Genomic DNA, 24,802 nt, shown 5'->3' on the forward strand with positions numbered 1-24,802 from the left:
GTGATGATATCTTCAATTATCTAATTTTGATGAATATTTGTGTCATTTTTGGTAAAAAGTGATATTTTCGAGTTCTATTGCTTTCATACTATACATATTTTTCATTTTCTAATAATATCTTCAGTTCTTTAATTGAAATGCTCATTGCTAACAGCGGAGCTATCTCAGCCGAAAGGCTGGTTGTTTATGTTCTACCTGCATGTTTCTTTGTTGTATTTTTTTGTAGATACACTTATCGTCAAGCCTATTTTTGTTTAAAACCAACATGGCCAACTAGTATTTTTTTAGTATTTGTTCAAAATGTTCAATTATACTCTGTACCATTTGAAGTTGTTATCCTAGCTGGGATTTGAGGTGGTTTCTGTACCATGACTGGGATTCAGGGTGATGTTGGTATTTTAGATGGGATTTCAGGTGGTTTCTGTACCATGACTGGGATTCAGGGTGATGTTGGTATTTTAGCTGGGATTTCAGGTGGTTTCTGTACCATGACTGGGATTCTGGGTAGTGTTGGTATCCTAGCTGGAATTTGAGGTGGTTTCTGTACCATGACTGGGATTCTGGGTAGTGTTGGTATCCTAGCTGGTATTTGAGGTGGTTTCTGCACCATTACTGGGATTCAGGGTGGTGTTGGTATCCTAGCTTGGATTTGAGGTGGTTTCTGTACCATGACCAGGATTGAGAGTGGTTTGGTATCCTAGCTGGGATTTAAGGTGGTTTTTGTGCCATGACTGGGATTCAGGGTGGTGTTGGTATCCTATCTGGAATTTGAGGGGGTTTCTGTACCATGATTTAGATTTAGGGTGGTGTTGGTATCCTAGCTGGGATATGAGTTTGTTTGTGTGCCATGACTGAGATTCAGGGTGGTGTTGGTATCCTAGCTTGGATTTGAGAGGGTTTCTGTACCATAACTGGGATTTAGGGTAGTGTTGGTATCCTAGCTGGGATTTGAGGTGCTTTCTGTACCATGACTGAGATTCAGGGTGGTTTTAGTATCCTAGCTGGGTTTTGAGTTGGTTTCTGTACCATTACTGGGATTCATGGTGGTGTTGGTATCCCAGCTGGGATTTCAGGTGGTTTCTGTGCCACGACTGGGATTCTGGGTGGTGCTAGTATCCTACCTGAGATTTGAGGTTGTTTCTGTACCATAACTGGGATTTACGGTGGTGTTGGTATCCTAGCTGGGATTTGAGGTGGTTTCTGTACCATGACTGGAATTCATGGTGGTGTTGGTATCCCAGCTGGGATTTCAGGTGGTTTCTGTGCCATGACTGGGATTCTGGGTGGTGCTAGTATTCTACCTGAGATTTGAGGTTGTTTCTGTACCATTACTGGGATTTAGGGTCGTGTTGGTATCCTACCTGGGATTTGAGGTGGTTTCTGTGCCATTACTTGGATTCAGGGTGGTGTTGGTATCCTAGCTGGAATTTGAGGTGGTTTCTGTACCATTACTGGGATTCAGGGTGGTGTTGGTATCCTAGCTGGGATTTGAGGTGGTTTCTGTACCATGACTGGAATTCATGGTGGTGTTGGTATCCCAGCTGGGATTTGAGTTGGTTTCTGTACCATGACTGGGATTCAGGGTGATGTTGGTATTTTAGCTGGGATTTCAGGTGGTTTCTGTACCATGACCAGGGTTGAGGGTGGTTTTGGTATCCTAGCTGGAATTTGAGCTGGTTTCTGTACCATTACTGGGATTCAGGGTGGTGTTGGTATCCTAGCTGGGATTTGAGGTGGTTTCTGTACCATGACTAGAATTCATGGTGGTGTTGGTATCCCAGCTGGGATTTGAGTTGGTTTCTGTACCATGACTGGGATTCAGGGTGATGTTGGTATTTTAGCTGGGGATTTCAGGTGGTTTCTGTACCATGACCAGGGTTGAGGGTGGTTTTGGTATCCTACATGTGATTTCAGGTGGTTTCTGTACCATGACCAGTGTTGAGGGTGGTTTTGGTATCCTACCTGTGATTTGAGGTGGTTTCTGTACCATGACTGGGATTCACGGTGGTTTTGATATCATAGCTAGGATTTGAGGTAGTTTCTGTACCATGACTGGGATTCAGGTGGTGTTGGTATCCGAGCTGGGATTTGAGGTGGTTTCTGTACCATGACTGGGATTATGGGTGGTGCTAGTATCCTACCTGGGATTTGAGGTGGTTTATGTACCATGACTGGGATTCAGCGTGGTGTTAGTATCCGTGCTGGGATTTGAGGTGGTTTCTGTACCATGACTGGGATTATGGGTGGGGCTAGTATCCTACCTGGGATTTGAGGTGCTTCTGTACCATTACTGGGATTCAGGGTGGTGTTGGTATCCTACCTGGGATTTGAGGTTGTTTCTGTACCATAACTGGGATTTAGGGTGGTGTTGGTATCCTAGCTGGGATTTGAGGTGGTTTCTGTACCATGACTGGAATTCATGGTGGTGTTGGTATCCTACCTGGGATTTGAGGTTGTTTCTGTACCATAACTGGGATTTAGGGTGGTGTTGGTATCCTAGCTGGGATTTGAGGTGGTTTCTGTACCATGACTGGAATTCATGGTGGTGTTGGTATCCCAGCTGGGATTTGAGTTGGTCTCTGTACCATGACTGGGATTCAGGGGGATGTTGGTATTTTAGCTGGGATTTCAGGTGGTTTCTGTACCATGACCAGGGTTGAGGGTGGTTTTGGTATCCTAGCTGGAATTTGAGGTGGTTTCTGTACCATTACTGGGATTCAGGGTGGTGTTGGTATCCTAGCTGGGATTTGAGGTGGTTTCTGTACCATGACTGGAATTCATGTTATGTTGGTATTTTAGCTGGGATTTCAGGTGGTTTCTGTACCATGACCAGGGTTGAGGGTGGTTTTGGTATCCTACCTGTGATTTCAGGTGGTTTCTGTACCATGACCAGGGTTGAGGGTGGTTTTGGTATCCTACCTGTGATTTCAGGTGGTTTCTGTACCATGACCAGGGTTGAGGGTGGTTTTGGTATCCTACCTGTGATTTAAGGTGGTTTCTGTACCATGACTGGGATTCATTGTGGTTTTGATATCATAGCTAGGATTTGAGGTAGTTTCTGTACCATGACTGGGATTCAGGGTGGTGTTGGTATCCTACCTGGGATTTGAGGTGGTTTATGTACCATGACTGGGATTCAGGGTGTGTTAGTATCCTAGCTGGGATTTGATGTGGTTTCTGTACCATGACTGGGATTATGGGTGGTGCTAATATCCTACCTGGGATTTAAGGTGCTTCTGTACCATTACTGGGATTCAGGGTGGTGTTGGTATCCTACCTGGGATTTGAGGTTGTTTCTGTACCATAACTGGGATTTCGGGTGGTGTTGGTATCCTACCTGGAATTTGAGGTGGTTTCTGTACCATGACTGGGATTCAGGGTGATGTTGGTATTTTAGCTGGGATTTCAGGTGGTTTCTGTACCATGACCAGGGTTGAGGGTGGTTTTGTATCCTAGCTGGAATTTGAGGTGGTTTCTGTACCATTACTGGGATTCAGGGTGGTGTTGGTATCCTAGCTGGGATTTGAGGTGGTTTCTGTACCATGACTGGAATTCATGGTGGTGTTGGTATCCCAGCTGGGATTTGAGTTGGTTTCTGTACCTTGTCTGGGATTCAGGGTGATGTTGGTATTTTAGCTGGGATTTCAGGTGGTTTCTGTACCATGACCAGGGTTGAGGGTGGTTTTGGTATCCTAGCTGGAATTTGAGGTGGTTTCTGTACCATTACTGGGATTCAGGGTGGTGTTGGTATCCTAGCTGGGATTTGAGGTGGTTTCTGTATCATGACTGGAATTCATGGTGGTGTTGGTATCCCAGCTGGGATTTGAGTTGGTTTCTGTACCATGACTGGGATTCAGGGTGATGTTGGTATTTTAGCTGGGATTTCAGGTGGTTTCTGTACCATGACCAGGGTTGAGGGTGATTTTGGTATCCTACCTGTGATTTCAGGTGCTTTCTGTACCATGACCAGGGTTGAGGGATGTTTTGGTATCCTACCTGTGATTTCAGGTGGTTTCTGTACCATGACCAGGGTTGAGGGTGGTTTTGGTATCCTACCTGTGATTTGAGGTGGTTTCTGTACCATGACTGGGATTCACGGTGGTTTTGATATCATAGCTAGGATTTGAGGTAGTTTCTGTACCATGACTGGGATTCAGGGTGGTGTTGGTATCGGTATCCTACCTGGGATTTGAGGTGGTTTATGTACCATGACTGGGATTCAGGGTGGTGTTAGTATCCGAGCTGGGATTTGAGGTGGTTTCTGTACCATGACTGGGATTATGGGTGGTGCTAGTATCCTACCTGGGATTTGAGGTGCTTCTGTACCATTACTGGGATTCAGGGTGGTGTTGGTATCCTACCTGGGATTTGAGGTTGTTTCTGTACCATAACTGGGATTTAGGGTGGTGTTGGTATCCTAGCTGGGATTTGAGGTGGTTTCTGTACCATGACTGGGATTCACGGTGGTTTTGATATCATAGCTAGGATTTGAGGTAGTTTCTGTACCATGACTGGGATTCAGGGTGTGTTAGTATCCTAGCTGGGATTTGAGGTAGTTTATGTACCATGACTGGGATTCAGGGTGTGTTAGTATCCTAGCTGGGATTTGAGGTGGTTTCTGTACCATGACTGGGATTATGGGTGGTGCTAGTATCCTACCTGGGATTTGAGGTGCTTCTGTACCATTACTGGGATTCAGGGTGGTGTTGGTATCCTACCTGGGATTTGGGGTTGTTTCTGTACCATAACTGGGATTTAGGGTGGTGTTGGTATCCTACCTGGGATTTGAGGTGGTTTCTGTACCATTACTGGGATTCAGGGTGGTGTTGGTATCCTAGCTGGGATTTGAGGTGGTTTCTGTACCATGACTGGGATTCACGGTGGTTTTGATATCATAGCTAGGATTTGAGGTAGTTTCTGTACCATGACTGGGATTCAGGGTGTGTTAGTATCCTAGCTGGGATTTGAGGTAGTTTATGTACCATGACTGGGATTCAGGGTGTGTTAGTATCCTAGCTGGGATTTGAGGTGGTTTCTGTACCATGACTGGGATTATGGGTGGTGCTAGTATCCTACCTGGGATTTGAGATGCTTCTGTACCATTACTGGGATTCAGCGACAGGGTGGTGTTGGTATCCTACCTGGGATTTGAGGTTGTTTCTGTACCATAACTGGGATTTAGGGTGGTGTTGGTATCCTACCTGGGATTTGAGGTGGTTTCTGTACCATTACTGGGATTCAGGGTGGTGTTGGTATCCTAGCTGGGATTTGAGGTGGTTTCTGTACCATGACTGGAATTCATGGTGGTGTTGGTATCCCAGCTGGGATTTGAGTTGGTTTCTGTACCTTGTCTGGGATTCAGGGTGATGTTGGTATTTTAGCTGGGATTTCAGGTGGTTTCTGTACCATGACCAGGGTTGAGGGTGGTTTTGGTATCCTAGCTGGAATTTGAGGTGGTTTCTGTACCATTACTGGGATTCAGGGTGGTGTTGGTATCCTAGCTGGGATTTGAGGTGGTTTCTGTATCATGACTGGAATTCATGGTGGTGTTGGTATCCCAGCTGGGATTTGAGTTGGTTTCTGTACCATGACTGGGATTCAGGGTGATGTTGGTATTTTAGCTGTGATTTCAGGTGGTTTCTGTACCATGACCAGGGTTGAGGGTGGTTTTGGTATCCTACCTGTGATTTCAGGTGGTTTCTGTACCATGACCAGGGTTGAGGGTGGTTTTGGTATCCTACCTGTGATTTCAGGTGGTTTCTGTACCATGACCAGGGTTGAGGGTGGTTTTGGTATCCTACCTGTGATTTGAGGTGGTTTCTGTACCATGACTGGGATTCACGGTGGTTTTGATATCATAGCTAGGATTTGAGGTAGTTTCTGTACCATGACTGGAATTCAGGGTAGTGTTGGTATCCTACCTGGGATTTGAGGTGGTTCATGTACCATGACTGGGATTAAGTGTTGGGTTGGTATCTTATCTGGGATTTAAGGTGGTTCCTGCACCATGACTGAGATCCTGGGTGTTGGTATCCTAGCTGGGATTTGAGTTGGTTTCTGTACTATTACTGGGATTCATGGTGGTGTTGGTATCCCAGCTGGGATTTGAGGTGGTTTCTGTACCATTACTGGGATTCAGGGTGGTGTTTGTATCCTAGCTGGGATTTGAGGTGGTTTCTGTACTATGACTGGAATTCATGGTGGTGTTGGTATCCCAGCTGGGATTTGAGGTGGTTTCTGTACTACGACCAGAATTGAGGTGGTTTTGGTATCCTACCTGGGATTTGAGGTGGTTTCCATACCATTACTGGGATTCACGGTGGTTTTGATATCATAGCTAGGATTTGAGGTAGTTTCTGTACCATGACTGGGATTCAGGGTGGTGTTGGTATCGGTATCCTACCTGGGATTTGAGGTGGTTTATGTACCATGACTGGGATTCAGGGTGGTGTTAGTATCCGAGCTGGGATTTGAGGTGGTTTCTGTACCATGACTGGGATTATGGGTGGTGCTAGTATCCTACCTGGGATTTGAGGTGCTTCTGTACCATTACTGGGATTCAGGGTGGTGTTGGTATCCTACCTGGGATTTGAGGTTGTTTCTGTACCATAACTGGGATTTAGGGTGGTGTTGGTATCCTAGCTGGGATTTGAGGTGGTTTCTGTACCATGACTGGGATTCACGGTGGTTTTGATATCATAGCTAGGATTTGAGGTAGTTTCTGTACCATGACTGGGATTCAGGGTGTGTTAGTATCCTAGCTGGGATTTGAGGTAGTTTATGTACCATGACTGGGATTCAGGGTGTGTTAGTATCCTAGCTGGGATTTGAGGTGGTTTCTGTACCATGACTGGGATTATGGGTGGTGCTAGTATCCTACCTGGGATTTGAGGTGCTTCTGTACCATTACTGGGATTCAGGGTGGTGTTGGTATCCTACCTGAGATTTGAGGTTGTTTCTGTACCATAACTGGGATTTAGGGTGGTGTTGGTATCCTACCTGGGATTTGAGGTGGTTTCTGTACCATTACTGGGATTCAGGGTGGTGTTGGTATCCTAGCTGGGATTTGAGGTGGTTTCTGTACCATGACTGGGATTCACGGTGGTTTTGATATCATAGCTAGGATTTGAGGTAGTTTCTGTACCATGACTGGGATTCAGGGTGTGTTAGTATCCTAGCTGGGATTTGAGGTAGTTTATGTACCATGACTGGGATTCAGGGTGTGTTAGTATCCTAGCTGGGATTTGAGGTGGTTTCTGTACCATGACTGGGATTATGGGTGGTGCTAGTATCCTACCTGGGATTTGAGATGCTTCTGTACCATTACTGGGATTCAGGGTGGTGTTGGTATCCTACCTGGGATTTGAGGTTGTTTCTGTACCATAACTGGGATTTAGGGTGGTGTTGGTATCCTACCTGGGATTTGAGGTGGTTTCTGTACCATTACTGGGATTCAGGGTGGTGTTGGTATCCTAGCTGGGATTTGAGGTAGTTTCTGTACCATGACTGGAATTCATGGTGGTGTTGGTATCCCAGCTGGGATTTGAGGTGGTTTCTGTACCATGACTGGGATTATGGGTGGTGCTAGTATCCTACCTGGGATTTGAGGTGCTTCTGTACCATTACTGGGATTCATGGTGGTGTTGGTATCCTACCTGGGATTTGAGGTTGTTTCTGTACCATAACTGGGATTCAGGGTGGTGCTAGTATCCTACCTGGGATTTGAGGTTGTTTCTGTCCCATTACTGGGATTCAGGGTGGTGTTGGTGTCCTAGCTGGGATTTGAGGTGGTTTCTGTACCATGACTGGAATTCATGGTGGTGTTGGTATCCCAGCTGGGATTTGATTTGGTTTCTGTACCATGACTGGGATTCAGGGTGATGTTGGTATTTTAGCTGGAATTTCAGGTGGTTTCTGTACCATGACCAGGGTTGAGGGTGGTTTTGGTATCCTAGCTGGAATTTGAGGTGGTTTCTGTACCATTACTGGGATTCAGGGTGGTGTTGGTATCCTAGCTGGGATTTGAGGTTGTTTCTGTACCATGACTGGAATTCATGGTGGTGTTGGTATCCCAGCTGGGATTTGAGTTGGTTTCTGTACCATGACTGGGATTCAGGGTGATGTTGGTATTTTAGCTGGGATTTCAGGTGGTTTCTGTACCATGACCAGGGTTGAGGGTGGTTTTGGTATCCTACCTGTGATTTCAGGTGGTTTCTGTACCATGACCAGGGTTGAGGGTGGTTTTGGTATCCTACCTGTGATTTCAGGTGGTTTCTGTACCATGACTGGGATTCACGGTGGTTTTGATATCATAGCTAGGATTTGAGGTAGTTTCTGTACCATGACTGGAATTCAGGGTAGTGTTGGTATCCTACCTGGGATTTGAGGTGGTTCATGTACCATGACTGGGATTAAGTGTTGGGTTGGTATCTTATCTGGGATTTAAGGTGGTTCCTGCACCATGACTGAGATCCTGGGTGTTGGTATCCTAGCTGGGATTTGAGTTGGTTTCTGTACTATTACTGGGATTCATGGTGGTGTTGGTATCCCAGCTGGGATTTGAGGTGGTTTCTGTACCATTACTGGGATTCAGGGTGGTGTTTGTATCCTAGCTGGGATTTGAGGTGGTTTCTGTACTATGACTGGAATTCATGGTGGTGTTGGTATCCCAGCTGGGATTTGAGGTGGTTTCTGTACTACGACCAGAATTGAGGTGGTTTTGGTATCCTACCTGGGATTTGAGGTGGTTTCCATACCATTACTGGGATTCAGGGTGGTATTGGTATCCTACCTGGGATTTGAGGTTGTTGTAACAAGTGGTATTCAGATACTGTAGTTTTATATATTTAACCTTTGACATGATTATGTTAATGTTGTACGCATGCGTAGTATTGTGTTGTTCTTGAACGGCATGGCCGACACTCAGTAAAGTGTAGTTGTTTACCGACGCAGCAAAGACACTGTTCACGTTGTACTCGCTTCCGTTTTCGTCCAAGATCTATCTAAAATAAGCGATCTTGGAACATGGTGTCAGAAGTGGCGGACTGGAAAAGAACTGAAAATTAAAAGACAGAGAAAGAAACAGTTTGCAGTTCGCCGTCCGTTCGATAATAATGCGCGTGACTACGGCATGGTAACAGAAAACTGTGAGTAAACGAGCCTTATACAGAAGAGTGCCGATTGCACATAGCATCGTTGTGATTAAATTTGGGACATTTGGAAGCTATATGTCTTTGTGAACATTGCACGGAAAGCACAGAAATCACCTGTTACACGTGTATGTGGCGAGCTACGGTAGCCCACACCAGCAATCATTGTGCAAGAAAATACAGTGTCCCAGAAGTACAATAATAATTCACAGAAAGTTGCATTCCAGCAATTTTGAAGTAATTCTTGATACAGTTGAAAGTATTAATGCATTATGGAGCACCTTAGAGCACCAGACACGCTTGATGTGAATGCAAAAAATCTATCTTTAGTTTGGAAAAGATGGAAAGAAGAATTACTGCTGTATGTGGATTTAGCAATGGCAGGTAAACAGGAAAGCCAGAAATGCAAGCTTTTCCTATACCTTATTGGCAGAGAAGGTAGAGAGATTTATGAAACCATGCAACTTACTGGAGATGAAAAGGACCGGAAGCTGGATGAAATAATAAAAGCTTTTGACAGCTACTGCAACCCTAAGACAAATGAAACTGTGGAACTCTACAAGTTCTTCACTCGTAACCAGGAGCCAAATGAACCACTGGACAAATATGTCACAGATCTGAAAATCCTAGCTGCAACATGCAATTTTCTGACTCTACAAGAATCACTAATTAGAGACAGAATAGTTTGTGGGATAAATGACTCCAGACTCAGAGAAAGACTGCTGAGGGAATCTGACCTGGACCTCACTAAATGCATACAGACATGCAAAGCCAACGTCGGCAAGATCAAGCCATTGAGGGTCTTCCAGGAGTCAAGTCCATAGTGGACGACATATTGATCTATGGAGTTGGAGATACGGTTGAACAAGCCACTGCAGATCATGACATCAAGTTGAAAGCCTTGATGAAACGTTGCAGAGAACGCAACTTGAAACTCAACAAAGAGAAAATCAAGCTCAGATTAAGCGAAGTTCCATATATTGGACACATCATCTCAGAAAAAGGACTCCTACCAGATCCGAAGAAGGTTGAGGCAGTGAGACAAATGGAAAATCTTGAAGATGTAGCGGGAGTACAGAGATCCATAGGCTTTGTAAACTACCTAAGCAAATTCATACCAGAACTAAGTGAAGAATGCAAACCACATAGAGATCTAACACTGAAAGGAACTGAGTGGTGTTGGTTGGAAATACACGACAAAGCCATGGAAAGAATCAAACAGCTAGTTAGTGACTATACTGTGCTGAAGTACTATGATGAAAAAGAAGAACTTACATTACAAGTAGATGCATCAGAAGCAGGACTAGGCGCAGTATTGACACAGAAAGGTCAGCCAGTAGCATTCGCGAGCCGAGCCCTGACAGATACTGAGAAGCAATATGCTCAGATTGAAAAAGAGATGTTAGCTGTTGTGTTCGGAGTAGAAAAGTTCCAACAGTATACCTACGGCAGAGAGGTCACAGTACAGTCTGATCATAAGCCTTTAGAAGTTATCATAAAGAAACTGTGAGTGAGTGGCAGTGCATCGTTTACGTTGGAGCTCCGCATCTTTCCTGAATTTTGCCGAATTTGAGACACGATCGGTAGGATCTGACAACGTTTCCATCTAACGAGGTATATAGTGACATGTTTTGATGATGGGTGTGGATGTGATTACCTATAGAACAAGAATAGGCAGATTTAGTTGCGGGAAACTGAGTAAAGGTGACGGTACTTTCGCCATATTGGCAGTGACCTATTGTTCTCTATTGTTATGTGGTAAAACAACATTAGCAGTTCGGACATGCCTATTCTGTCTCTTAGTAATTGGTAATGTGGAAGTGAACCCTGGTCCAAACTATGGTGACTCGGATGAGGTCGGTGGAGGTGCACGCAGAAATTTGAGAAGTAAATCGAATTTAGACGACCCAGTACGACAGGACATTAAACAACTAAAGGACACAATGGAAGGTCAATTGCGGGGCATTTCCAATGTATTAGAAAACATAAATAAGCACTTTGAGCTGTTTGAAGGGAGAATGAATAATATAGAAGACGACATGGTTACTATGCGTGAAGATATTGATAGATTAAGGAGGAACAGTGGCCATGAAATGAGCGAAAATTTAGGGTCTGAGCTAAAACAGATGCACGACATGATGAAGGAAATGAGAGATGACTACGATGATTTGGATAACAGAACAAGAAGATGTAATTTGATTTTCTCTGGTGTTAAGCAAGATCAGAGAAATGAAACATGGGAACAATCCGAGATAAAGGTGAGGGAAATTATAAAAGACAGGTTGGGAATAGACAGGGAGAGAGGAATTGAAAGAGCGCATCGTATTGTTAATGGACCAGTGGTGGTCGGGGCAAAGCTAATTGCAACTAAATTTAATGATTATAAAGATAAAGAAGAAATAAGGAAAAACGCATACAAACTGAAAGGGTCTGATATTTTTATTCAAGAAGACTTTTCGAAACGAATTCGCATGAAAAGAAAGAAACTATTTGCATATCGCGACTCGTTGCTACAAGATGACCGGAGTAATAAAGTTACCGTACGCTATGATAAGCTATGTATACAAACCATCCGGTGTTCGATTGGTTTACATCTATGACGAAGCTAGCCAAGCTGTTAAACAACTACGCCAACACAATAGCTAAGAATGTGGCCAAGGCTCAAACTTACGAGGTGCACATGCAGCAATATCTTTTATGTCATGGAATGTGCATGGTCTATTATGTAAACAAGATGACACAGATTTTCATTGTTTTTGTAATAATTTTGATGTATTTAGTTTACTTGAAGCATGGTGTATTGATATAGATGATGTAAATTTGTTTTCTGGTTATGTAGCATTTAATTGCCCCGCTGTGACGTTTAAGAATCGGGCGGTGTCGTCACTTATGTTAAAAAAAGTTATTTAAAAGGGGTTAAACGAATGCTTCCTGAAATCACAGGGGCGGTGATTTTGTTATTAGATAGTCTATTTTTTGGTTTTGAAAATGACATTTTGCTTGTTTCTGCATATGTCCCTCCAGAAGGCTCAAAGTGGTATTTACAGAATGATGACGTTATGGATGGTATAATTAAACTTGAAAATGACGTGGTAAATTCTTTGTCACAATGTAATGTTGGTAATATTAGCATAATAATGGCTGGGGATTTCAATGCTAGAACCGCATCTGACCCTGATTACATGTTACATGATGATGCTCGTTATAGCATTGGAATCGATCCTAATTATATGCAGTGTGATTTTGATATTCCACGCCATTCTAGGGACCTTACCCGTAATAATTTTGGCATTTCACTTCTGTCTATGTGCAAACACCTGTCTGTATGTATGTTAAACGGCAGAAAAGAGCCTGGTGAATTCACGTGTATTGCAAATGATGGTAGAAGTGTAGTCGACTACGCCCTGGTATCCCTGGATTTGTATGGCTATGTGACATCCTTCACAATACCAGTCAGGAGTGAGTCTGACCATTTTCCACTTTGTTATAAACTTAGAATTTCTGGTGTACTTAATTCAGACGAAAATTCGATCGGAAATAATTTCGTTGGAACAACGAACTATTGCAAATTTATAAAACACGTGTTCTGGAGAAAACTGCTGAAATTAATTTATTGACTAATCAACTCGGGGCTCATAATTTAAACGAAACAGTTACCCAATTTACTGATATTTTAAAAGAATCGGGAGAAATTATGCAAGTACAGATCCCTAACAAAAGATTATCTTCACACAGACAAAATAAACAACCATGGTATGATGAGGAATGTCGCATGGCAAAATTATATAAACTTTCCCGTTTACGTCGATATCGTGATACTGGTCGTGAGATTGATTTAAATAACTACAGAAGTGCCGTAATTCATTTCGCTCACTGGTGAGAAAAAAGAAACATACATATAACGAAAAATTGCAGGATACAATTAGAGAAAATATAACAAGTGAAAAATGTATCTGGGAAACTATTAGAAAGAATAAGAGTAAAAATCAAACATCTATAATCCCATTACAAGATTGGGCCATGTACTTCGAAAAACTGTATAACCAGGATTCATGTAACAATAACATAGATCGAGAGCATCTTACTGAAGTTAAAAACTTTCTGTATAGTTTTGATCCGCATTCTACAGAATTTGGGGAAACTGACACATCATTGAATGTGCCAATAACAAATGAAGAAATTATTCAGTCAATACATAAACTTAGAAATGGCAAATCTGCAGGTCCTGACCTTTTAATCGCTGAATTTTTTAAATTTTCATGTGATGTGTCGATAACATTTTTGAATGCCCTTTTTAACTTAATTTTTAATACCGGTATCTTTCCGGAAGGTTGGTCAAAAGGTATTATTATTCCTATCCACAAGAAAAACAGTCGAAATGATCCCGGTAACTATAGAGCTATATCACTCATGAGTATATTTGGAAAAATTTTCACCAGTATCATTGAAGCACGACTATCAAAATGGGCAAGGGTTTTTGATATAATCCCAGAGACACAGGCTGGATTTAGGGGAGGCTATTCAACTATTGATCAAATATTCACATTATATGCCATAATTCAGAAACAGTTAGCCAGGAAAGGGGGGAAATTGTATTGCCTCTATATAGATTTCCAGAAGGCATTCGACTCTGTTAACAGGGATTTTTTATGGTTTAGACTGGCCAATAATGGTATCAACGGGAAAATGTATGTAATTTTACAAAGTATTTATAAAGACGTCAAATCATGTGTTCGTGAAGGAGGAGTCACTTCGAGATTCTTTGAATTGAAGAATGGGGTTCGACAAGGGTGCATGATCAGCCCTATTTTATTCTCATTTTACATTAATGAGCTACAAAGCATGTTGGATGACTCTGGGTATAGAGGAATACAATTGATCCCGAACGACATGTTAGAGTTGTTTTCATTATTGTATGCTGACGACATTGCTTTATTTTCAAATTCTGTTTTGGGCTTGAAAAGACTAATTAGTATATTGTATGAGTTTACAAACAAGTGGGATCTAAATATCAACTTAAATAAAACTGAAATTGTAGTATACAGAAATGGGGGATATCTCAGTAAATATGAAAAGTGGTACTTCGGGAACAAGCAACTTAGTACTGTTAGTTCATATGAATACTTGGGATTGGTAATGTCATGTAAATGCTCTTTTAATATTACCACAGAAAATTTAGCTATAAAAGGCAAAAAGAAATTGATTGCAATCAAAAGATACTTAGGAAATATGCAATGTTTTAAAGCAGACTTGTATTTTAAGATTTTTGACACCTTAATTCAACCTGTACTTACATATGGGTCTGAAATTTGGGGATATGGTCAATATCAACATTTAGAAAGTGTACATACATCTTATTGTAGGCAATACCTCGGTGTAGGTAAAAATGCTCCAACTTGTACAGTATTAGGGGATTGTGGGAGGCTACCCTTATTTTGTTACCATGTTAAACGATGTGTGAAATATTGGTTAAAAATTACTAGCATGGATGAAAACAGATTACCCCAGAAAGCTTACCGGATGCTACTTTCACTGGACGAAAAAGGACAAAGGTCATGGGCCACAGAAATTAAAGAACTGCTATTTAAATATGGATTTGGTTATGTCTGGTTTAATCAAGGGGTGGGGGACTCTGATATGTTCTTGTATAAAGTTTGTGAAAGGGTCAAAGATACTGGAATTACAGATTGGTATATAGACGTTTGTTCTGGCGAAAAAACGCAGTATTATAGGCAATACAAAACAAATTTTGGGATTGAAAACTATGTGTCATTGCCACAATTAAAATTGCGCAGAGCAATAGCAAGATTAAGATGTGCGTGCCACCCCTTAGAAATAGAAAGAGGCAGACATAATAATATCCCTAGGGAGAGCCGTATTTGTCATTTGTGCCTGAAAGAAATTGATGATGAATATCATTTTTTACTAAAATGCACTGCATGGGACACAATCAGGAAAAAGTATCTTCCAAATGAGACACAACCCCCAATTTGAATACTCTAGTACAACTATTAAGTTCCTCTAAAAGCCAAATCATTAACTCTTTGGCTCTATTTATAAGTGTTTTTTAATCAAAGATCAAATGAGAATAACCTAATAAGCTTGTATGTATATATATATTAATATCCCCATCACATTATTATATAGGGCTTTATATTATCTATTGACACACTCTTCATCTATATTTTCATACATATTTTGTAATGTAAATTTATTTCTTGTCAATAATTAATTTGCATGTGTAATGGGCCGGAGGCCATTATACAATTAATAAAAAATTATTACAATTATTACATAAAGAAACCACTGCATAGCACACCAAAGCGATTACAGAGAATGTTACTAAGATTGCAACAATATGACATTAACTTAGTATATCACCCAGGGAAGAAAATGTATCTGGCTGACACACTGAGCCGAGCATATTTGACAGATCAGCCACCAAAAAATCCGCAAGTGGAAATAGAGTCAGTCAACATGGTACAGAGTCTGCCCCTCTCACAGCCAAGATGTCAGGACATCAAGACACACACAGAAAGCGATCAGAGCCTACAGCTCTTGAAAAGTATGATTCAAAATGGGTTTCCAGAAACCAAGGCTGAGATGCCAGTAGCACTAACAACATATTTCCAGGTTCGACATGAACTCAGTGTCCAAGATAGCATAATATTCAGAGGAGAGCGAGCTATAATCCCTAAGTCACTTAGACATGACATGCTTAAACGTGTCCACTCATCACATCTTGGAACAGAGGGATGTCTCCGAAGAGCAAGAGAATGCTTATATTGGCCTGGAATGAATGCAGAAATCAAAGACTACATTGACAAATGTGACGTGTGTCATACGTTTGGAACGCGGCAACAAAAGGAGACTTTGATAACACATGAGGTCCCAGTCAGACCATGGGCCAAAGTTGGAATTGACCAATTCGTATTTGATGGAAATGACTACCTGGTCACAGTAGATTATTTCTCCAACTTTTGGGAAGTAGACTACCTACCCAACACAGAGACAAAGACCATCATCAGAAAGCTCAAAGCTCACTTTGCCCGTCATGGAATACCAGACATTTGTATTTCAGACAACGGACCACAGGAAGGATCAGAGGAATTTGAGAAATTTAGCAAGACTTGGAACTTTAAACACATTACATCATCCCCAAGGTATCCACAAAGTAATGGGAAAGTAGAAAATGCTGTGAAATCAGCAAAAAGCATAATGAGAAAATCCAAACTAGCAGGAACAGACCTATACCTCGGAATACTTGACTTCAGAAACACACCAACTCAAGGCATGACTACAAGCCCAGCACAACGACTGATGAATAGGCGAACCAAAACATTATTACCCATCACTGACAAACTCCTCAATCCAGCAATTAACCAGAGAGTGAGTCAGGAAATAAAGAAGAATAAGGATAGACAAGCATATTACTACAACAAGGATGCCAAAGACCTACCAACACTTAACCAAGGAGATACTGTGAGAATGATGCCTTACAACAAATCAGATAAAGTATGGAAAAAAGCACAAGTAGATCGCCAGGTCAACATAAGATCATTTGAAGTGACAACAGAAGAAGGCAGAACATATCGCAGAAAATGCAGACACCTGCGGAAGACATCAGAAACATACCATCCAAACACAAGTGATGTCTACTCAGAAATTTCCCGACCACCACAAGTGAGAGAAAATCAACAGAAACATGCGGAATTACCAGTGAATAATGACCAATCAGAGATTAAGACACGATCAGGTAGAATTGTTAGAAAACCTGCATATCTGAAAGACTATATCGAAAATTAAGTACACTAGTTTTGAGATTCAGTAAGAACACTAGTTTTGAGATTCAGTAAGAACACTAGTTTTGAGATTCAGTAAGAACACTAGATTTAGGATTCAGTAGGAATATTATAACCCTACAAGAATATTGACTTATCACTTATTTCATAAAGAAGAAAGGATGTAACAAGTGGTATTCAGATACCGTAGTTTTATATATTTAACCTTTGACATGATTATGTTAATGTTGTACGCATGCGTAGTATTGTGTTGTTCTTGAACGGCATGGCCGACACTCAGTAAAATGTAGTTGTTTACCGACGCAGCAAAGACACTGTTCACGTTGTACTAGCTTCCGTTTTCGTCCAAGATCTATCTAAAATAAGCGATCTTGGAACAGTTGTTTCTGTACCATAACTGGGATTTAGGGTCGTGTTGGTATCCTAGCTGGGATTTGAGGTGGTTTCTGTACCATTACTGGGATTCAGGGTGGTGTTGGTATCCTAGCTGGGATTTGAGGTGGTTTCTGTACTATGACTGGAATTCATGGTGGTGTTGGTATCCCAGCTGGGATTTGAGTTGGTTTCTGTACCATTACTGGGATTCAGGGTGGTGTTGGTATCCTAGCTGGGATTTCAGGTGCAGTGTTCTCCACGAGGGGTTTAAGAGGGGCGCAGTGCCCCTCTTTAATTTATTTGCGCCCCTCTTCAATTTGTAGCGCCCCACTATTTATCTTCAGCGCCCTCCTTTGTTTTCGGTGAACAGCTGTTTCACGAGTCCCAGAAGATGTCCCGACGACTTTGTTGAGAGACCTCTTATTAATAGACAAGCGATAAAACAAAGAACTAAGAGACAGATAGTGGCATAGGTGACAACTAAGACAATGGATTGGATGTCTGGAGAAAAATTGGCTGAATAAACAAAAAAACAATGACTGGATGCGTGAAGTGATTGTCACAAGCACTGCGTTAATCCATAGACTTTTCTAAGGTCTATGGTTAATCACGCAATGGGAGAGTCAAAACAAGTTCCCTCATCATTCCTGAATTAGCTTAGATACTTAAGAACAGAAGAACCAGCAACAATTTATTGGTCCAATTGCTTGTTACTTGCCTTTTATTGGCGAAAAGTAAAAAGAATCATCAAATAAATCACCAAAACAAAACGTACGGTAAACACAGAAACAACATGGATGACACGGTATCTGATTTGACCTTTGTTCTCAGTACCCATGATGCAATCGACATAATGATTAATCTATTTACAGTCATTGGATTCGATTTTTTCTTTTTCTTTTAAATGATAATTTTGTTATGTGAAAATATTTTTCTTCTTATTACTTGGGTTTTTCAACTATTACAATATGTCAGAGCATTAATAAAACTTTTGGAAATGAAAATACTTGAAAGAAATTTTAAAAAAATGAATGAAAGGCTAGAATTTCACAACTTGTTCCATTACAGAGAATAAAGTTGATATTCTTCATTTGTCAAAGTTGATATTTTTTTTTACATCAAATGGTTTAATTTATTCATCAAAATAATTCAAGAACATTAATATAGTACTTGTACACAGTATTTAAGATTGATGTAAATATATAAGTGCTAAGAATTTTCTTTGAAATGTTTGATTGGTATGCTAATTATATGCAAATTAGCGTTCCTCTTTAAATTTTATTTGTGAAGAACACTGAGGTGGTTTCTGTACCATAACCAGGATTGAGGGTGGTTTTGGTATCCTACCTGCGATTTGAGGTGGTTTCTGTACCATGACTGGGATTCAGGGTGGTGTTGGTATCCTAGCTGTGATTTGAGGTGGTTTCTGTACCATGACTGGGATTCAGGGTGGTGTTGGTATCCTAGCTGTGATTTGAGTTGGTTTCTGTACCATGACTGGGATTCAGGGTGGTGTTGGTATCTTACCTGGGATTTTAGGTGGTTTCTGTAATGTGACTGGGGAATCAGGGTGGTGTTGGTATCCCACCTGGGATTTCAGGAAGTTTCTGTACCATGACTGTGATTTAGGGTGGTGTTGGTATCCTACCTGGAATTTGAGGGGGTTTCTGTACCATGACTGGGATTCAGGGTGGTGTTGGTATCCTAGCTGGGATTTCAGTTGGTTTGTGTACCATGACTGAGATTCTGGGTAGTGTTGGTATCCTAGCTGGGATTTGAGTTGTGTGCCATTATATATGGTGATATTGGTACACTGAATGGGATTGAGAGTGATGTTTTAGCCCTAAGGGATCTAGAGTGGTGGTACAGAAATCTATGTGTTGGTATCCTACTGTATTTACTGGTTTTGTTTGTGTGAAAAGTATTTCCTTTTTTGAATGAATTTTTGGCAAAAGCAACACATATTTTCAATATTTCTCAAAGTAGACTAGTGAGATAACCAATATACCTTGTTTAGTGTGATCCAACTTCAAATCAATTTGGTATATGTCAATTTCTGTATTATTTTCTGCAATATGCATGTGTTTTAATTGAAGAGTGTTTTAGCCCAACAAAACAAATAGCTACATAAATTGTATGACACTGTATGTCTGTACATTGTATGTGTACTTCATAGATGTATATTGATTATAGTAAAAACAAATTTGTGATCTTCTTGCAGACATTACCTATCTTGACCATGCTGGTACAACACTGTATGCACAAAGCCAGTTGGATAATTATTACAAGGATTTGTCTGATAATGTGTATGGAAACCCTCATAGTCACAACGCCAGTAGTCAACTCACTACTGACACAATAGAGCAAATCAGATACAGGTAAGTAGATATTACTCAATAATACTAAGACTTATCAGATAAAGGTACAGTAAATATTACTCTATAATATCAAGACTTATTAGATACAGGTACAGTAGATATTACTCTGTAATACTAAGACTTATTAGATACAGGTACAGTAGATATTACTCTGTAATACTAAGACTTATTAGATACAGGTACAGTAGATATTACTCTGTAATACTAAGACTTATCAGATACAGGCACAGTAGATATTACTCTGTAATACTAAGACTTATTAGATACATATACAGTAGATATTACTCTGTAATACTAAGACTTATTAGATACAGGTACAGTAGATATTACTCTATAATACCAAGACTTATTAGATACAGGTACAGTAGATATTACTCTATAATACCAAGACTTATCAGATACAGGTACAGTAAATATTACTCTATAATACCAAGACTTATTAGATACAGGTACAGTAGATATTACTCTGTAATACTAAGACTTATCAGATAAAGGTACAGTAAATATTACTCAATAATACTAAGACTTATCAGATAAAGGTACAGTAAATATTACTCTATAATACCAAGACTTATTAGATACAGGTACAGTAGATATTACTCTGTAATACTAAGACTTATCAGATACAGGTACAGTAGATATTACTCTATAATACCAAGACTTATTAGATACAGGTAAGTAGATATTACTCTATAATACCAAGACTTATCAGATACAGGTACAGTAGATATTACTCTATAATACCAAGACTTATTAGATACAGGTACAGTAGATATTACTCTGTAATACTAAGACTTATCAGATACAGGTACAGTAGATATTACTCTGTAATACTAAGACTTATTAGATACAGGTACAGTAGATATTACTCTGTAATACTAAGACTTATTAGATACATATACGGTAGATATTACTCTGTAATATTAAGACTTATTAGATACAGGTACAGTAGATATTACTCTGTAATACTAAGACTTATCAGATACAGGTACAGTAGATATTACTCTGTAATACTAAGGCTTATTAGATACATATACAGTATATATTACTCTGTAATACCACAACTTATCAGATACAGGTACAGTAGATATTACTCTGTAATATTAAGACTTATCAGATACATATACCATAGATATTACTCTGTAATACTAAGACTTATTAGATACAGGTACAGTAGATATTACTCTGTAATACTAAGACTTATTAGATACAGGTACAGTAGATATTACTCTGTAATACTAAGACTTATTAGATACAGGTACAGTAGATATTACTCTGTAATACTAAGGCTTATCAGATACACATACAGTAGATATTACTCTGTAATACTAAGACTTATCAGATACACATACAGTAGATATTACTCTGTAATACTAAGGCTTATCAGATACACATACAGTAGATATTACTCTGTAATACTAAGACTTATTAGATACAGATACAATGTACAGTAAATATTACTCTATAATACAGTGGCCCCTCGCTAAGTCGCGCCTCGGTAAGTCGCGATTCGGCTAAGTCGCGGGTACTTGGATGGCTCCCAAAATTTCTATTGTGTTTTGACAGCAATTTTGAAGTACAAAGACTAATGTTTCGTGGCATAGTGTTTTTAACTAACCGTTAAAGAGACAACTTAACACCTACTGTCCGTCAATTGCTGAGATGCAATGGGTGACGGCGGCCTTACTCAAGGTGTCAACAGGGGTGTCGAGTAGTGACCGTATGTACTTCTTGGCCGGTCCCATTTTGTTATACCTCTACAAAAACTCGCTACAATGAGTTGAATTCATAGCATTCTGATCTCTATTTCTCAATTGAGCAGCATGTCAAAGCGAAAGCTATACAGCCTGTTCGTACGCCATAAACTCACGGCGATCGACCGTGTCAAACCAAGTTAAGGGTTGCACGTGGTTGAGCCCACTATTCGTGGGTGGGTAAAAAATGAAAAGTAAATTTGTTTTCAAAGTTGACCAAGAGGCGGGACTGAACAGAAAAACAAGCGAAAGTGTCCGACAATGATGACACCGATAAAGCTGTTTACGTTTCTTTAAGAACGGTCTGCCGGAACTCCACTATCTGGTCCCATCACCCAATGCAAAGCATACAACTCAGATATGACGACTTTGAATTTAAGGCCAGTTCAGGGTGGTTCTTGCGATGGCAAAGAAGACACGCTATCGACACACGCAGTCTCAATCCAAGGCGAAGCTCGATCTGGGAACATTGACGCTGTCGGAACTTTTCCCGAAAAACTGAGAGAAATTATCTATGAAGGTGGTTATTTTGACGAACATGTTTATAATTGCGATGAAACTGGTTTATTTTGGAAGCTGTTACCGTCGAAGTCGCAAGCAACAGCAAGCGGCCCACATAATATCAGACACAAACAAAATAATCAACGCAATGTTTACAGCAAACATAATCATGATTTTATTCGAATACTGCCTGACACATGTGATGATACATCAATTAACTAAACCGAGGGTTTATATGTGCTTTTTATATGTTTTTCAATGCACGACCTCCCTCTTTCACGAGGTCCCTCGGTAAGTCGCGGCCCTCGATAAGTCGCGGTTTTTGCTTGGATCCCAACACCCGCGACTTAGCGAGGGGCCACTGTACTAAGACTTATCAGATATAGGTTCATTGGTTATTACTCTGTACTACTAGGTTTACAGGCACAGTTTGTGTTGTGAATTTGATCTTTTGAATCTTTTTGCTATATTGTAATAATCTAAGTAATGTTGAAAACTATTCTAATTTGGCTACATGTTAGTACATGTATTGAGGCGAACACACTGTGAATGTGATGCAGACTGTAGTGCTTTAATAAATTTCTATAAATCATTGATACATTTCTAAAAGTTTCTTCAATTCCCTAAACTGAAAACTACTGACAGTATTATCAAAGTCATTCAACCACTTGATTCAGTGTATATTATATATTGTACATATCCAGGCCTCATCCTGTTGGAAAGTCAAATCTTCAAAACTTAAATATTTTTCTTTTTTTAGGGTGCTTAAACATTTCAATACCACACCAGAAAACCATACTGTCATTTTCACATCTGGTTGTACAGCTTCACTTAAGCTATTAGCGGAATCATTTGATTGGTATGGTGGAAATGGTGTTGCAATTGACTCCAGTTATTTCTGTTACCTTGAAGACAATCATACATCTGTTGTTGGAATGAGAGAAATTGCTGCTGAGAATGGTGCACAAATTTTGTGTCTTTCATTGGAGGAGTTTACTTCTTCTATCCAGTTAAGGTCCCTACCATCCACACCTAAAACAGCAAACTGTCTATTCGCATACGCTGCCCAATGTAACTTCTCTGGTAGAAGAAATCCATTGGAATGGGCAGATTCAGTAAAATCTCAACAATTTCAACCAGGTAACTGTTACCATGGTAAATGGTATGTCGCTTTGGATGCAGCTTCACATGTGACTACTGCGTTCTTAGACTTGTCATCATGCCGTGCTGATTTTGTAACAATATCGTTCTATAAAATGTTTGGTTTACCGACCGGCCTTGGTGCTTTGATAGTGCGTAATGATGTGGCACATCTCTTAAAAAAGACTTATTTTGGAGGTGGTACTGTACTTGTTTCTATTAATAAGGAGAGATTCCATGTCCCAAGACCTAGCCTCCACGAAAGGTATTTATTTATTTATTTATTTATTTATTTATTTATTTATTTATTTATTTATTTATTTATTTATTTATTTATTTATTTATTTATTTATTTATTTATTAATTAATTAATTTATTAATTTATTTATTTATTTATTTGTTTGTTTGCTTATTTATTTGTTTGTTTATTTTTTTTTTATTTTTTTTTACATTCATTTGCTCATTTGGGTCAGTTTGTTCAACAAGGGAATATTGTAGAAGCCATTGTAGTATGTAGATATCATCTGACTGTTCCAAAATATCATGATGAAGTCTCATTTTTCTCATAACCATCTGACACTAAATGAAATTATGGATAAAATTACAAGAATTTTCATGATAACTAGATATTTGATAACCTAGTAATTTATGAAATTTATACATCCCTTAAAAGAAGCCAAAAATAAAATAATTTTTCAAAATGTCAGGAGAATTCAATAATTCCTTGTGATTTCCATTGCTTTTTCTCTCTATAAAAACTAAAGATAACACAAATTTAATTTATAGTAATTTGGTATGTAAATTAGTATCCAGACTACCGGTAATTTTGAAAAATTGAACGAGAAAAATAAATGTTGCCTCTCGTTATTATCATTGTATGTGTCAGCAGTAATCTTTTTGCAATTTTACACACTGGTTAAGTGTCCTTTGCGGTAGAATGGAAAAATACTTATTTTAGAGGATGTTTTATCAATCTACATCAACCTTTATATCATGTACTAGTATCAAATACTTAATTTTTGCTTGTAATTCATTTTTGCTGAATCCAGCGAATCTACCTTTTTTCCTATATTTTACATTCATCTCATCACAGTTCGGTGAAAATAAACCCCATCACAAAGCGCTCAAAAAGTTGTTTCAGCAAAAATTAATTCTAGCAAAAATAAAGTATTTTATAGTATTTGAAATATTATACCTTAAATATTGAACATATATTTTCATGTTTATAGGTTAATTAATATTACCGGTAATACAAAAAATTTAAACTACATCATGATATCATTTGTCAAGCCTTCCTAAAATGAGAAACAAAACCTGACATATTTGTTGCTTTTATTATTACCTTCTGCTATCCATGTATCAAAGTTTTATCTCTGCTTTTTATCTTGGCATGCCATCTAATTTGTCTGCAATATCCTAAATCTATTACCGGGTATAAAGCTATTATTCTTCACATTTTTATAAAATGCTCATTTGTGTTGTTTTAGTTTTTTATAATTGTGAGATTGGCTGAGATCTCTCTTATCTATTCCTGCACCATTATACATCATTTGTACTGTCATGTCTCTACTGGTGATTCGGAAATGTCAAAGACAATTCTCCTGATAGTCTAATGGGATAGTGACTATTAGTTTCTCTATTAGAGATCGTGAAATTTGCCAGGTTTACACTTGGAAATTAGTTCTGGTCTGGTCCACATCACC

At 39.6% G+C, this 24,802-nt stretch overlaps 1 protein-coding gene across 1 annotated transcript in view; it reads left to right on the top strand.

The window, feature by feature from the left end:
• LOC102802829 (molybdenum cofactor sulfurase-like) overlaps window positions 1-24,802 on the top strand; it is a 39,767-nt gene that overhangs the window by 2,053 nt on the left and 12,912 nt on the right. The window contains exons 2-3 of the mRNA XM_006821444.2: window positions 19,548-19,704; window positions 22,720-23,364. Coding sequence (XP_006821507.2) covers window positions 19,548-19,704; window positions 22,720-23,364 — 802 coding nt within the window. The remainder of the gene's footprint in view (window positions 1-19,547; window positions 19,705-22,719; window positions 23,365-24,802) is intronic.

The sequence above is a fragment of the Saccoglossus kowalevskii genome, chromosome 21 (assembly GCF_978046115.1).
Source record: "Saccoglossus kowalevskii chromosome 21, keSacKowa6.1, whole genome shotgun sequence".
Lineage (NCBI taxonomy): Eukaryota > Metazoa > Hemichordata > Enteropneusta > Harrimaniidae > Saccoglossus > Saccoglossus kowalevskii.